The sequence below is a fragment of the Taudactylus pleione genome, unplaced genomic scaffold, assembly GCF_031769625.1.
Source record: "Taudactylus pleione unplaced genomic scaffold, aTauple2 ptg000061l, whole genome shotgun sequence".
Taxonomy (NCBI): Eukaryota; Metazoa; Chordata; class Amphibia; order Anura; family Myobatrachidae; genus Taudactylus; species Taudactylus pleione.
This window is the reverse complement of record NW_028284463.1, coordinates 2,713,529-2,729,864: the sequence shown is the minus strand read 5'-3', so window position 1 is coordinate 2,729,864 and position 16,336 is coordinate 2,713,529. Positions and strand designations below refer to the sequence as shown.

Below are 16,336 nucleotides of genomic sequence, written 5' to 3'. Positions count from 1 at the left end.
TGATTATATTTTATTTCTACTCCCGGGAGCTTATAGTTTAGGTTATTATGTGTAATTTTAATAAATGTACTTATAATTCAAGTGTTGTTCATGTATTGTTCATGATATTCTAAGTGCATTTGCAAATAACTTTCTGGTCTAATTGCTATATGTAGTCTGATCATGAGAGCCTGTTTTTTGCTTCTTTGAGATACTGGGTATTACTATGTGTCTTTGTGTATATGTATACATGTGTATCTATGGAAGAGTGTGAGTATGCATACTTATGTGAGTGGATTTTTTAGTTCTCATAATAATGCTATGTGTGTGCAATGTATTTGCAATTCTTCAACCGTATGAGATCTAACCATCTCTGCTGGGATCCATGAATCTTTATGTTAGCCTGTGCTCCCTTATACTACTTTTCTGTCATTTTGCGTTTATCAACCCATAAAATATGCACTAGATTTGTATAGCACAATGTCACACCGGAAAATCAGACTTATGCTTCTTTTATACCAAAGTTCCGGTTCTGACTCAAAGGTTGGAACAGGGTTCTACTCCAGATCAGAGCCGAAACTAACCCCTTTCCCAAGTTGGCACCGTTTACACTGGAGCTGAGTCTGCAGTGACCCTGCAAAGTAACTGAGTTTGATCCCCATGTCTGGGGACCCAGGTGGATCCATTTACACAGACAAAAATCCCAGGTTGATGATGCGCATCAAACCAGGAATTTTTAGGTGAGTGTAAAAAGGGTATTATAGTATATTCTGGAATTAATTATTTTTACTAAGTAAATCCATTCTTTTTGAGTTCTTTTAACACACTTTGCTGGATAATGAAATCTGGACCTTTTGACATGTGCTTTTAATATTGGAGTTCTAGTAGCATCATTGCTAACTGTGGTCATGACAATCATGGTAAATATTATTCATTCTAGTGAAGGAAATTTAAATTTCAGCGGTGAAAATATATTTTTCTTTAATAATGTAGCTAAAGAAAGACTTTTTTTTAACAACTATGCACTGTAATCTTTTTACTGCTAGAATATATTATTTTGTGGTTTATCTACTTTAGACATAAATTTACAGCTTTCTATGGATTTGTATTTCCTATCTTGATCAATCTTAGTTCTGCTAACATCAGCCACTTACTGGCTTTTACTCACCTCTTAGTTTTACTAACTGACCAAGAATAAATCTCTATTGTGTTCATAACTTCCTGTATTATGTCATAGTTCTGTGTGTTTAGAGGACCCCTGAGGTGTTGGTTTCACTTCTATTGTTTAGGCTCCATTTTTTCCATCTTAAGGACCGTCCATCCAAACTGGATTCCCGAGAACAGTAGGGTGAGGAGAGGTGCCTTATTTTTCCATCTTTTTCCATCTTGTTGAGCCTTAAGGAATAGAGTGGAACATACCATACTGACCTACAAGGGTTGCTATGTAGCACCCTTTTATATTTTTAGATCTTTTATATTTTCCTTATTGTTATGTGATTCATATCCTTTTTGTGGAACTTTTATTGTTTGAGAATAACACCTTTATGATTTTTTTGGAAATCGATGTATTCTGCCTTTAATGTTGGTGATCTGGAAGCTATATCGCTTAAAGAACCAGGGATAAAGAAACCATTTTGTGTATGTAGGGGCTTATACCCCAGGTGAGACTGATTCTTAAGGAGTATGAGAATTTTTTCTCTCTGCAGAGAAGAACAGGGGGAGTGAAAGAAACCTTTATGTGAACGCATCTCACTGAGTTGAGGTGAGTCCAGAGGTTCCTTCCATTACAGTGAAGAAGTAATACACACTGTTGGATAACACAATCCCATTGTTGTTCTTCACCTTTTAATATACAGGACGCCTTAATCAAGACATCCATATTGAATTCTAGCAGTGCTTGTGGACTACTCTTGTTTTGTATATGTGTATGTTATTGAAGAATTGGTGCTCTGTGAGTGGGACTGAGCAGCAGCAAGAGGGCACAAGTTATTCCATCTATTTTGTGTTTGCATTCCCAAAATGAATGATATATGTCATGGTCTGGCAGCTGTCAATGCAGGTACCATAATACTTTCTTATGATTGAATTAGACAAACACAAATGGTGACCTGTGAGCAATTTACACATTAATCCATAGAGACTGGTGGCATCTGATGAATCCAAGCTTCATGATCAATTACACTCTGCCACTGTTATTGATCTTGATGCAAATGTAATTGGTCTCTCACTGCCATCCAATAGAGTATGTGATAAGACTGCCCCTACTCCATAAGGTGAGGTGTCACATGCCGACTTTGTAGGTAGGAATGGGTCTAAGGGTTTGAAGACAATATCCAAATAATGATCAGTTCTATGTCTCTTGAAAAACCTTTATGTCAATTTGAAGACCATTTCCATGGAGCTTCCCTCTGTAAAAGTGCATTGAATGGGGTTAACACCACTGATATTTGAGCTAGAAATGTGATTATAATTGTGCACATTATGTCAAAGCACTCACATCTAATGAGATTGGTTCTCAGACCATATTCATATAGAGTAATCTTGTGAATACACATTTAGACTGTTTCAATGACCTTTCATAATCCTGCTCTGTTATAATAGTATACTTGAGGAAACATTAAGTACCATGTACAACCTGTAACATGTGATCCATGGTAAATTATATATTTTGAGGTGCTAAAATAATTATATAAAGAAAATGTATGCATGTTCTAAAGAAAAGCAAAATATCACAAAAACAGTAATAGTACATTAATTCCTAATAGCCATTGTGTCTACTTGGATTTTTAACAAATGTAGAGAGCAGAAGTGAAAGCTGTTTAGCTAAAAGTTCCAGCAAAAAAGATCAGACATCTGTAAATAAACAGAAACTGAATAGTTTGAGTCAATCCAATCATCAACGTGTTTTGTTTCCTCTGGGAGACTTTTTCTACACTGCTGCCTGTATGCTCTGGTGCCATCTAGCCACGTGATAATATCTGCCCTGGACCACTGCACAGTGCTACAGATTGTGTTACCCTTGTCTGTTTTACTTGTAATACTGCCTATAGATTATTATAATGGCAGTTAGAGGACTGATCTTTTTAGCTCGGACTTTCAGCTAAACATCTGTGGAAACTATTACGTCTTACATTAAACACTAAATACTGTACAATGCATTACTATTCTATATCACAATATATAAAAGGGATAGTTTTTCATTATTGTTTCAGAGTGGTTTGATATTTCTCAAACTGTTAATCAATACTGTTTAGATACACAGATGTTTCATGGTTTTATTTAGTCAACCAATATGTTTTTATTAAATGCATAAAATACTTTCTTCACTTGTGCCCTACATTACTATGTGAAGTCATGGTGATCATCCAAACATTTAATAAGAAGTTTATATAGCACTGTTATATTTGTACTGAAATAAACCTGTGTGTGTCTAGTATTTATTTCATGTCTCACCAATCTTAATTTGGAAATAAGCCTGTCCCAAATCTACTGCATTTTTGTAATGTGGCCTCCACCCAACAGTGCTGGAAAGATGTCCTCACTGGTCTTGAATATTGTACTGTGTGCAGAACTGGATTAATTGTTGTTTTTAAGGTTCCACATATACATTGTACCTGATTTACCTTTCTTCAATACTGGAAAATATAGACATGGCCAGGGGAAATTTGGGCCTTGGTGAACTTGGGAGAGTTCCTGTTGGGCTAGTCCCCTGCTCACCTCTGTGTTTTGCCATCAGGCCAGCTCACAATGCTGCCAGATTGAGCAGCAGTCACTATTTGGTTTCCAGACAGGGGCATGTACATGTTCTGTAAGGAAGCTCTGTCTCTGGTCTTCCCTTCCAGCACTAGACACAGCAATACATTTTTTTTAGTATATTGCTGCGCAGTACATGTGACATCCTGACATAGAGAGAAACCAAGATGAAAAGAACAGCAGCTGGAAAATTCTGAGTTAGGTAAGTGACTGTCCTGATGCCAAAGGGATGTGAGTGGCTGGATCTGGAAAGATAGAAGGGGGTTGGAGAGACTCTGTAGGGTTTAACAGATCGAAGTCAGCTGGGGAGACACTGTGGGGCTGAGGAGACACAAGGAGGCTGCATCTGGGGAAACACTGTGAGGCTGGAGAGACACAATAAGGCTGCAGCTGGGGAGACACTATGGGGCTTGAAAGATACATGAAGGCTGCAGTTAAGAAGACACTGTAGGGCTGGAGAAACACAAGGAGGCTGCGGCTACAGAAATACAGTGGGGTTGGAAGGATGCAAGGGTGCTGACACTGGGGAGACCCTGGGGGACTGGCAAGACACAAGGGGGCTGCAGCTTCAGAGACATAGGGAATGGGGTTTGAGAGAAACAGCAGGCTGGAGAGACTTAAGGGATGAGGCTGAAGTGAACTGGGGATAAGTCATTGGAGAATATCCACAACTGGCAGGGTTAGAATGAAAAGGCTCAGGGACAGTAATCTTCATTAATACACCAATTCTAAAGAAATCATATTACTGATCCAAATACTATACCAAATTAGCAAATACAGTCTAATAATAAAAAATTGTTTGATCAGGGAAAGTCATATTTTTCTCTGCTCAAAAACTTCTGTTACCATGTATTAGCTAGTTGAATGCCTGTTTTAGTTTTATGATGATAAGATTGGTTATATCCTATGAAAACAGGTATCTTCTGAGCAACGTGATCATCTATGAGAATAGTGAATACGTACTGAACTCACCATCTACTCAGGGAGGATCAATTACTTCAGAGGTTCCCCATTGCAAAGAAACCACTATTCAGGTAAGGAAGAGTTCCACTTAGGATAAATCACACGTATAGCAGAAAAGTTAAAACTGGCATATCAGGGGCAAACAAGCCTGATAGTAGAAAGTGTGTCTAACAATATGGGAAGCTCATTCCTTGTTTAAAAACAGAGCCATGCATGGTAGGCCACAACTACAGTACCTCTGACTCAGAATCAGGCCCTATGAGGGCATAGCATCCTGCCCACTCCACAGATACAGCCCCCTGAATAGACCCCACCCCATTAGGGTTGCTTTCAACAATTTAACCAGTTGATTTTCCATCCCAATCCACCCCTGGACATGGCCAATCAATTCTATCCTAAAAGTGAATCTTTTAGTTTCTTCAGCTCTGTCTTATCCATTGGAAAAACAACAATTGTCGTTGTTATATTGTAATGTATTTTTTTATCTACAGTAGTAAAACACTGTTATTCATTTCTTATTCAAATCAGGGCTGTATATCAGTTAACAAATTATATATTTTAATACTAGCATCATTGTTTTGTACTGTAGATGTTGACATCTACAATGTTGACAACTACAAAGCTGCCCGGAAAATAAAAAAACCCTTTCCCATTCATGTCCAAGTAATGCTTGTCAGCCCTTTTTTATAATACATATAAATATTAGAGACTTGTGCAGACCACCCTCAAGTAATTTGTTTTTGGATTATAATTTCTTTAAAAATTAGTAAAAACAACTAAAAACATATAATTTTGACTTTTTTTGTTTTATTAACATTAGAGATGAGTGGTTCAATTTCTGAACCCAGAAATCTCTGTCCTTGCATATTTTGGATTGCATATAGGCATCCCTCCCTCATGATCAGGTGTCATTTCACACAGGACAGTGGAGATAGAGGGTGTGGTATGGAGTTGCTCTCAAAAAGGTGCCATTAGGATGCCATTAGATTAGTGAGAGTTGTAGTAGGTAGATGGAGTAGGCAAGAAGGGTGACAGCAGGCATTTTTGTCACTGTGAATGTGTATGTGTGCTTGTTTGTCAGACACACTAGATAGTAGCAACTGCACTCCAGTGCACTGCAAACAGACTACTATGTGTTTGTTTGTCAGACATATTAGAACCTGCAACACAGTGCTGAACACAGGCTGTTGCAAATGTTTGCACTTGTTTTTTCACAATTTATCTTAACGGCCTTACCTGTGTGGAGTTTGTATATTCTCCTTGTGCTTGCGTGGGTTTCCTCTGGGTGCTCCGGTTTCCTCCCACACTCCAAAAATATACTGGTAGGTTAATTGGCTCCCAACACAAATTAACCCTAGTGTGTATGTGTATGCGCATGTGATAGGGAATATAGAGTGTAAGCTCCACTGGGGCAGGGACTGATATGAATGGACAAATAATCTCTGTAAAGCACTGCGGAATATGTGTGCACTATATAAATAACTGGTAATAAATAAAATAAATATATATATATATATATATATATTTATATATATATATATATATATAAATATATATATATATATATATATATTGTCACTTGTATAAGAGGGCAGAGATGGTGTTATTTCAAGATTATTTGTCCAAAATTTAGCATACTGTGCTGTGTCTGTGTGAGCTACACTGCAAAAAAGACCTCTTTTCCAATTCTAAAAAATAATAATTGCAAAAAAAATGTTTTATCTCCATTTTTTTATAATTCATTGTAAGATACATTTTTTCAAGAGTGTGTGTTTTGGAGAGGCAGCATATATTACTGTATTTAATTGATGTTGTTTAGTCCCTTTATGATGCACCCCACAAATTTTTAAAGTGGGAAAAACACATTTGTTTCTGGTGTCACAAAGAATCTGCTGTATTTTAATTTAAATTGTATTTCAAGAGAGTGTGTTTTTGATAGGCAGCATATATTACTCTACTTACGGGGTGTTGTTGTGTCCCCATTAGCTGCACCGCAAAATAATTAAAGTGGAAGACAGACACTTTCTTTTCTGGTGGCCAAAACAAACTGCAATCTTTTATAATTCAATTTAAATAATATTTTAAGAGTGTGTCTTGTACAGGAAGCATATATTTCTGTATTTACTTGGTGGTCTCAAGTACCCAGTAGCTGCACCCCAATATAATTAAAATAAAAAAATATATAGTTTTTTCTGGTGTCAAAAAAAATAATCAGTTTTAAATAATTCAATTTAAATCATTATTTAAGAGTGTGTATCTTGGAGAGGCAGCATATATTATTATTACTGTTATTATTATTATTATTATTATTATTATTATCATTATTATTATTATATATTTATAGGGCACCACAAGCGTTCATAAGCTCTGTGCATAGAGCAAAACAATGATACAATATAGGGTAAAACAATACAGTACAAATGATACTACAAAGCCACTGATGCCACTGATGCAATGTGTGAAATTAAGAAGTATAGTGTCAGCTGAAACCTGTAGCTGTCAGTGTGGGCACAAATGACAGGTCTAGTTCATCTGAAAATCAAACACAGGTGATTGGGGTCCAGGGGCAGAGAGAGCCAAAGGAGGATGTGTAGCAGTTTTACTAGAGACATAGGTGATGAAAACAGAAGGAAGGCCCTGCTCATGGAGCTTACAGTCTACATATTACTGATTGCAGTCAGAATCCCCATTAGCTTTACCCCAAAAAATATATTTTTCTGGTATAAAAAAAAATATCTACAATATTTTATAATTCAATTTGAATGGTATTTCAAGAGTTTTTGTCATAGAAAGACAACAAATATACAGGGTTTTCATGTTCCTGTTAGCTGCACCACAAAATAATTAAAGTTAAAAAAATATTTTTTTTCCTGGTGCCAAGTCTTATAATAAAACTACATGGTAAAGGTAACAGTCCATCATTTCCCTATTTAACTTTAGGTTAACTTGGTGTGGTGGCCATTAAGTGCAACTGTAGTAGCTAGTTCTACTGCTATCCTAGTGTAAAAAATAAAATCAATCATTGATCAGTCAATAGAAGAAGAGCAACTCAGTACTAGTGCTGCCAGTTATACAATAGATCTTCAACATCTACTTTAAAAGAGGTTAAGGGGAAAGATGGTTTAAAAAAGGGCACCTCAAATCTTTACAGTATTTTGTATTCTTAAAGACAACATCACCTCTGAAAAAAATTAAATTGCTAACATGCCAAACACCACATGCAGTAGCAAAAAAAAGGCTCAGACCATGGCATTTATTTGCAAGTGAAGGTCTTGCTACTCTAGATGTGACATCTCAATCAGTGCACAAAATGAACACTAAGGTTGAAGAACAAACTGACTGTTCACAAACGTAACAGATTCCTAAGTAGAGTCTAATGCTGGTTATATACCTGAATGATATATCATTTGTTCGAGCAATGAGCAATATATTGATGGTGCATCAGCAGGTGTGTACAACATTGTTCACAGAATCTGATATATCAGCCAATATTTGAGGCTGAGAAACACATCAAGCTCTGTCCCCAATCAGACGTCTGAATAGGATTTGTGCCTCTCTGTTCTGAGGTTGAGCCATCTGGTGTTCATGATCTGCTGGCGCTGGACACCAGCAACCATTGAATATGACATCACAAGTTGGTGGACATATTCAAATGGATTTGCTGGCCACACACATCAGTTGGACCATTGGGAAGTGTGTATGCACTTACAAATCATTAGATAGTTTGACGGGTTGGCCCAGCTTTATGGTGCCCATGAGTCCTATGAGTAAGTCTTATATATTTGTCACTATAATTCCAGAGAACCCTCCTTCCATCATTGATGATGATGGTTTAGACTTAGAAACTGGTGATGCTACTTTGGAAGTACAGGATGACAGGGATAATTGTGTATCTGACATTAATGAGGATGTTGATGAATGTGTTGGACTAGAACAAGTTAATAAAATTCAGGAATATGATGTTGTTTGTGTTAAAGTAAGTCAGGTACCAGTGGCAGTAGTTCTTCCCAGTGATAAGAAGATGGACATTATAATTCCTGGGCAAAAGACCTAAAAAGCCTCCTCTTCCATGTGGAATCATTTGTGCCCTACTCCTGACAACATTTGCCACGGTATCTGTTTCATTTATACTGCCAAAGTAAAAATTTGTAGGGGCATTAACCACTTAGTAAAAATCCTCCCTGTTTATTCATTTGCAGTGAGTTCATGCAAATTTTTTATCTGAAAAATCAGGAAAATAATAACAAGCAGTCCAACATCAGCTACCAGCAGCATGAATAGATTTCAGCACTTGCAATCTCCACCACCAACCCCTTCATTATCAACCCCCTCATTAATGATTGGAGGTAGTCCTGCATCCAATTTGCAATGGCAAACTGCCTCCACCTCATACAAGATTCCTAATAAGAATCCATGTGCACTAGAGCTGGTGCTGCTGGGAGTAAATCTTCGCAGAAGGAGACCAAGAAGACTATTAGTTTCAAACAGCAATTGACTATGAAACAATAATTAGCAAAAGGAACCAACAATGACAGCTGCAACCCTGTTGCATATCATTTTAGCCGATTAGTTGAGGTCACGTGTCTATGATATCAAATTTCATCTCAATTCAATTTTACCAGAACAGTAAATCCTCACCTGTTTTGCAATGTTAAACAGAAAATTATTCTTAATTTTCTAGAAAATGCCATTGTTCAGTACTAACTATCCACTTAACTACAGATATGTGGACAAGCAGTGCTGTTCAAACTAAATATTATATGACTGTGACAGCTCAATGGGTGGGTGTATCTCCTTCAGCAGCAACAGTATCTAACACAGAATGCCAGCTCATTAACAAGCAGGCTACACTCTGTATTACTGGCTTCACTGAGAGGTATGTGCCTATTGGAAACAGCAAAATGGCTTACCCCGCTAAGACTCTCCTCAGGATTTTTAATTTCCGATAGTGCAAGTAACATTGTATGAGCATTACACCTGGGTGAATTTAAACATGTACTATGTTTTGCACACACAATAAAGGTTATTCAGAAGGTCTTTAAATATGACAGGTTTGTGCAGGATATGCTGACTGTGGCCCCAAAAAATTCTGGATAATTTTTGGCATTCAGCAATAGCATTTAGAAGATTGCATCAGCTGCAATAGTATAATTTCCCACACTGCCAACTGAAGCAAGAGGTAGTAACCAGGTGGAATTCCAACCTCTATATATGCTTTAGTGACTGGTGGAACAGCAAACAATTTATCCAAATGCACACATCAAACCATGAGGGAGAGGGGAGACAAGTTGCCACCTTACTCCAGTACACTAAAGAATACTTTCAAAGAGTGCTCCCAAAATCTGTTTTTACTTTTTTTCTGCACCCTTGCAGAATCCACTGTTTGGTGCAAGATCATTTTCCTCTCCTTTTTTTACAGGAGAACACTCAGTTTTATGCAAACTATTGAAACCATTTGAATTTGTAACCAATAAAGTAAGTTCAGACACTACTAGCCTGGGTCATGTTATACCCATAATTAAACTACTGGAAAAGCAGCTAGAGAAACTGAAGGAGGAGATGAAACTAAGCAATTCTGCTAAGTATGTTGGACTTTGGAGATCAAGTTCTGTGCTTCACCAGGACCAAAGTGACTCAAATCTGGTACTTAGACCCTTTTACCCTACATGGCACTGATGATTTAGTAGCTGATGCATGTCTGCTAGTCAGTCATTTCAGGATCACCTATAGATGTTGTCAGGGGCAGCAAGAGTGTTGCCATCTTGCATCAAGTCAGCTGTGTCACTTCAGCCATCCACAGTGTCTCTACACTGCACATGATTCTTACATCCTATCATGTGCTAAAGCTTCCTATTTAGACTGCTCTCTGTCACCTGTCCATTGCCAGTATAACAAGTTTAATAGTACTACTGAGCTCTAGCATCTATAACTGTTCTTTCTGTTGTTTCACCTGAGTGCTTCCTTACCAGTGGATTCAGACTATCAGATATGCTTACCAATCTACAACTAAAGAGTTACCATGTGCTCAGCTATTGTAATTAGCACTTTTCTACACCAGTGTGCTGTCTGTCTTCTGTAGTAAGGATTCATTCATCATTACACTCCACTATACCTAGCTTCCTGCATGCAGTCTCTCTGACCTTTTACAATCTGTGTTCAGAACTGCTGTGTGTATGCAATAGTAGCTAGATAAAATGTTCAAGTTCCTCTAGCTACTATTGTATACACACATATCCTAGTGTGTTAAATACTGATCCATCCAGTACTCATTAGCACTCATGTGTACTACTGTACTGTAGGTTGTTATAGTATAGCTACCACTGCTATGTAGCATACTCAGCCAAACCAAGATTTACTCTCTTCTCCTATATTCCATATAGGTGATACAGAAGGAGTTTCATTTATTCTAGTGCAAGCCAGTCTTGCACTGCAGCCCCAGATCCAGGTACTATACAATCTTTATATCTGACACAAAGGGTTTGAAATATCTTGCAATAGGATCACAACATATTGCAAGCAAAGTAATAATATATTTATTTCCAACTGCCACATATCTTAAAAGATGCATTGAGCTCCTTGTGAGCAATTTTTCAGCTCAAGTGGCTCATGACACAATATCTCCTGCTTCAGTTTCCCCTGCAAATGCTGCTGCCAGATAAAAATGGACCTTTAAAATGAGACCCACTGATGATGACGAGTCAACTCAGAGAACAAGAGTAAAGCATTATAGCCATGACATGCACATATATTATTTTTGGGGTACAGCTGATGGGGACATAACCAAACCAGGTAAGTAGAGTAGTATACACTGCCTTTCAAAAACATAAACACTTTAAATATGATTTCAAATTAATTATAAAAAAATATTTTTTTGACACCAGAAAAAAGGCTTTATTGCACTTAATATTTTGGGGGACACAACCACATCTAGTGAGTACAGTAATATATGCTGCCTCTGCAGCACACACACTCTTGATATAGGATTTACATTGAAAATATAAAGACTCAAGGTTTTTACACTAGAAATAAAAAGTTATTTGCTCTTTCATTATATTTGCCTCTCAAAAGCACACACTTTTGAAATATGATTTACTGTAAATTGAATTCTAAAAGATTAGATTCAAAACACACTGTCTCTGCCCTTATAGACAAAGTAGATTGATATCCTTGTGAAAAACAATTGTATGTGCAGCTCACATCAAGTTTACTTGTAACAAACATACACAAGAGCTTGTTTGCACTGGATTGCAGATGTTGCTAGTGTCTAACAAACAAAAACACAGTTTTAGTAGCAACTGCAATCCAGTTGGCACTAATTTGCCCTTGCTTGCTAATGTCTGACAAACAAACACATAAAAGTGACTAAGATACCTGCAGTTTTTTACACCCTTCCCACCCATGTCACCTACTGTGCCTTTAACCATCTCTGGTTTATTTAATGGTGTCTATTGAAGCACAACTACAGTCCACATGCTGTGTAAAATGGCACCTGATCAGGAGGAAGGGACGCTTATATGCAATCCGAAACATCGGAGATATTATTATTTATTGTAGAATTATGTTTTGAGAATGTTGAGAAGACCCAAGCTGGGACTCGGTTCTACTTGGAAACTATAAGTGTAGGTGTTTTTGGATTTCTAAATTTAAAATTGCAGCACTTTTTTAGGATACAAGGTAATGATATGCAAGCATAAGTGCATCCCAATGTCTCTTACTGGTATAAGCACAGTCTCCTAAAAAGTCTTTAGGCTACTTTTCTTCTCTAGTTTGCTGTACAATCTATGCTAATAGACTTCCTTACTCCAAAAATCAGTTTTAGGATTGTTCACCACAGTGACACAGTCCACTATTGTTCAAAGCTGAGATTGATTTTGGGAGTAAGGAAATATTTTGGAATGGTTTGTACAGCTGCAATAGAAGAAAAGTGGACCCAAGATATTTTATGACTCTGTGCTTATACCACTAAGAGACATTGGTATGTACCTACCCTTGCATATCATTACCTCATGAAAGCACCATAATTTAAAATGTAATAATCTGATTAGAAGGTAGGGTTCCTTTGTGTGTTGGCAGCTACTGAGGACTGAACTTAGAACCTGAGCACTGATCATTTGTGTGTTTGTTTTTGGATTTTTGCTAAATACAACCGCTCATCTCTAGTGAGCACATTAAATTATACACACTGAACACCTTCGAAATGTGAGGACTTTCCTTGTCAGCACATGCACATAAATGTTAAATTACATATGTACACATGACACAAATACATTCCCTAGAACACGCTACCAACATCTACTGCTGTTGCACTACAATGTAGTCTGCATATGCAGCAGTTATTATCATTGTTTGTTATTAGTGGGATACTCCAATATCTACCTCCCTACTATCCTGTTCTATCTTATCTATCCTTGTACTATCATTGGTGCAAAGAGTGGGGTTTGTTTGTGAAACAGGGGTGTAGGTAAATGTGTAAAAAGTTTATGTATTCCAAATTCCATTGAATGCTTCTGTTTCTATGTTCACAGGTGTTTAGAAAGTACCTGTTATTAAAACATTTTAGGAAACAAGCTTATAAGAAGAAATCTTACTTTTATTTGTTCTAGACTTGTGTGAAGGTCGAATGGAAAATGTCACATCATTTCCTGAATTCCATATTGCAGCTATTTATACTAGTTCAGTATATAAACCTTTTGTTTTCACTGTCTTTCTCTTGTTATATCTTACTGGGCTGCTTGTGAATTCAGCTATAATTACAGTAATACATAATGATCAACACTTACACACCCCAATGTATCTATTTCTCTGCAATTTGTCCTTAATAGATCTTAGCAACACAACAGTCACTGTCCCTAAGCTGCTGTACATGTTACTGTCTGGGAATTACACAGTGTCCTTCATACAGTGCTTTACCCAGTTGTATTTTTATTGGGCAAGCGGCAGCACAGAAGATGTCATTTTATTCACAATGGCCTATGACCGGTATGTGGCTATATGTAAACCTTTACACTATCACCGAATCTTCAATGGGAAATTTTGTGTGCAACTCACAGCTGCCATGTGGTTATCTGGATGTTTAAACTCTTTATTGGTTACTTTGTCAGCCTCAAATGTATATTTCTGTTACCCGTATATAATCCAACAATACTTCTGTGATGCCAAATCTCTCATGAAGATCTCCTGCAAAAATACAGATGTGTTTTTTATTGTGATTTATGTGGAAGTGTTCCTATATGGATTCTGTCCTTTCTTGGTCAGTTTAATGTCTTATATTAAAATTATTAACTCCATCTTGCAGATTAAATCCAGAGATGGTAGGAGAAAAGCCTTCTCCACCTGCTCATCCCACCTCATGGTCCTCACAATGTATTATGGGACAGCTACATCTGTGTACATGATGCCAACCAATGACAAATACTGAGTCCTGGAGCTGATCTTAACTGTACTGTACACTGTTGTCACACCCATGTTAAACCCGCTGATATACTGTCTACAGAATAAAGATGTAAAGAGAGCAATAAAGAGATCCTTTAAGGTAAAATAATGTAAAATAACAAATAACTATATATAAGTAGGTTTTGGAGTATTTTTTTATGAGCAGTTAATTCTACAGGTTACAGGGCAATGTGAGCTGTTTACAGGTTTACTTTATTTTTTCTGTTACTGTCCTGTAGTTCAGTTTGTCTATTCACTCTTATAAAAAAAAACAGTAGGAGTGTGGTGATTGTGTATCATTCATGATTGGGCAGCACAAATGGTGTAATGGTTAGCATTACTGGCTCACAGCACTGAGGTTGTGAGTATAAGTTCCCTGTGCTTGCATGGATTTCCCTATGGGTTCCTGATTTTAATGGGTTGGGAATAAAATGCCGTGGCTCAGGATCCCATTGGTCAAAATCCCAACAGACTTAGGATACAGACACCTCTCAGTAGGTATCCTAACCCTTCCCTTAACCCTACTCCTAACCTTCCCTACCTGCACCATGAACCTAACCTAACCTAGGGCAGCACAGGTTACTGCCTCACAGCACTGAGGTCATGGGTTCGATTCCCACCATGGCCCTAACTGTGCGGAGTTTGTATATTCTCCTCATGCTTGCGTTGGTTTCCTCTGGGTGCTCTTGTTTCCTGCCACATTCCAAAAATATACTGGAAGGTTGATTGGCTCCCAACAAAAATCAACCCTTGTGTGTATGTGTGTGAGGATGTGGTAGGGAATATAGAGTGTAAGCTCCATTGGGGCGGGGACTGATGTGAATGGAAAAATTAGTTTATGTAAAGTGCTACAGAATATATGTGCACTATATAAATAACTGGTAATAATAAAAAATAAATAACAATTGTGTCAGGCTCAAGCATATGGGTGTATTCGGTGATAATGTTATGTAAAGGAAGGTGTAGAGTGGTTAGTTTATATGGATGGTATCCCAAAAATGCCACATTGGCACATCTATGAGGAGTCAAAGAGCCAACTTCAATCCATCAGACATGTCTAACATGAAACAAAAATTGATGATATTACTAAGAAGTAAACCAAATTGAATGGAAGAAATAAGTTGGAACTAAAAAAAATATATATATATTAAATGCAAATATGAACCACAAAGTTCCTGACTCCTTTCAATTTGAATATCTCATGTGTAGTACACTGTAATGTTTGGTGAAAATAAAATGGATAAAGTCCATTGTTCTCATGCCTTTATCTTGTCACTTAGAAAACACAGTAGATGGCTAGCACATTCTCAATGATTACCAGATCTAGTAATGGAAAGTTTTAGGTGGGATACAAGTCTTCACTTAGCTGGTCTTCTGCTGGCTTTTTTATACCTTTTCATCACAGTGAGGCCACCCTCCGCATGATCTATTCAGGACTTTCCTGGATTTAGAAGAGGCGGGCATAACTCCGGCAGTGGACAACTGGTCGACGGGAACAGGGTTAGTGCTGTAGAACAGAGGTTGAGAAAAGAACTTTAACTTTAACTCCTTGAAGAAGACTGAAAGGTCAATATGCATTGGAGATGACACTACATAGACATGTACCCAATCTACAACCACCACTAACTTCACACCCAAGTCTCCCAGAGGACGAGTGAGTGGCCAGACCACCAGCTGAGACCTGGGGATGCATAATCTCGCGAGACCGCAGCACTCCCAGAAGTCTCACGGGATGGTCCGGCAGAGATGGCATCCCATACAGCATGTGACAGACCTCACACACTGCAATATAGAGGAGCAGCAAACAGAGGACATGGAAGAGGATCACACCGCTCACCAGGTAGAGAGTGTAGCAAGACGACGAGGGTAAGTTGTGCACCTGGGGAATGTGGGACGCCACCCTACCAGACACAGCTTTAACACCCACATTGACTTACTGACCACCGTAGACATTGGTAGACTTTTAATAAGTGGATTCTGCATAAAGGAAATTAATATAGTAACATCTGGATATTGAACAATTTATTTTTTTCTGTCTTTAGAATTTAGTGTATATGGTTCTCCATATTGTTTGCGGCATCACCCCATCCAATAATTCTCTAATTTAATAATATTGAACTGGGGTATTTTTGAAGTTATTGTTCGCTAGTGCAGTGCTTCCCTTTGCCCCCTTTTTTCCTTGAATTTGCATACCAGAGGCCTAGGCTGA

The 16,336-nt window shown here is 37.7% G+C and overlaps 1 protein-coding gene across 1 annotated transcript; it reads left to right on the top strand.

The window, feature by feature from the left end:
* The first annotated feature begins 1,542 nt into the window (after positions 1-1,542).
* On the top strand, positions 1,543-14,113 carry LOC148534960 (olfactory receptor 2G6-like). The gene is made up of 4 exons (XM_088464840.1): positions 1,543-1,640; positions 4,649-4,766; positions 10,069-10,170; positions 13,991-14,113. Exons 1-4 carry the CDS (start codon positions 1,543-1,545, stop codon positions 14,111-14,113), a joined length of 441 nt encoding a protein of 146 aa, XP_088320966.1.
* The last annotated feature ends 2,223 nt before the right edge of the window (positions 14,114-16,336 follow it).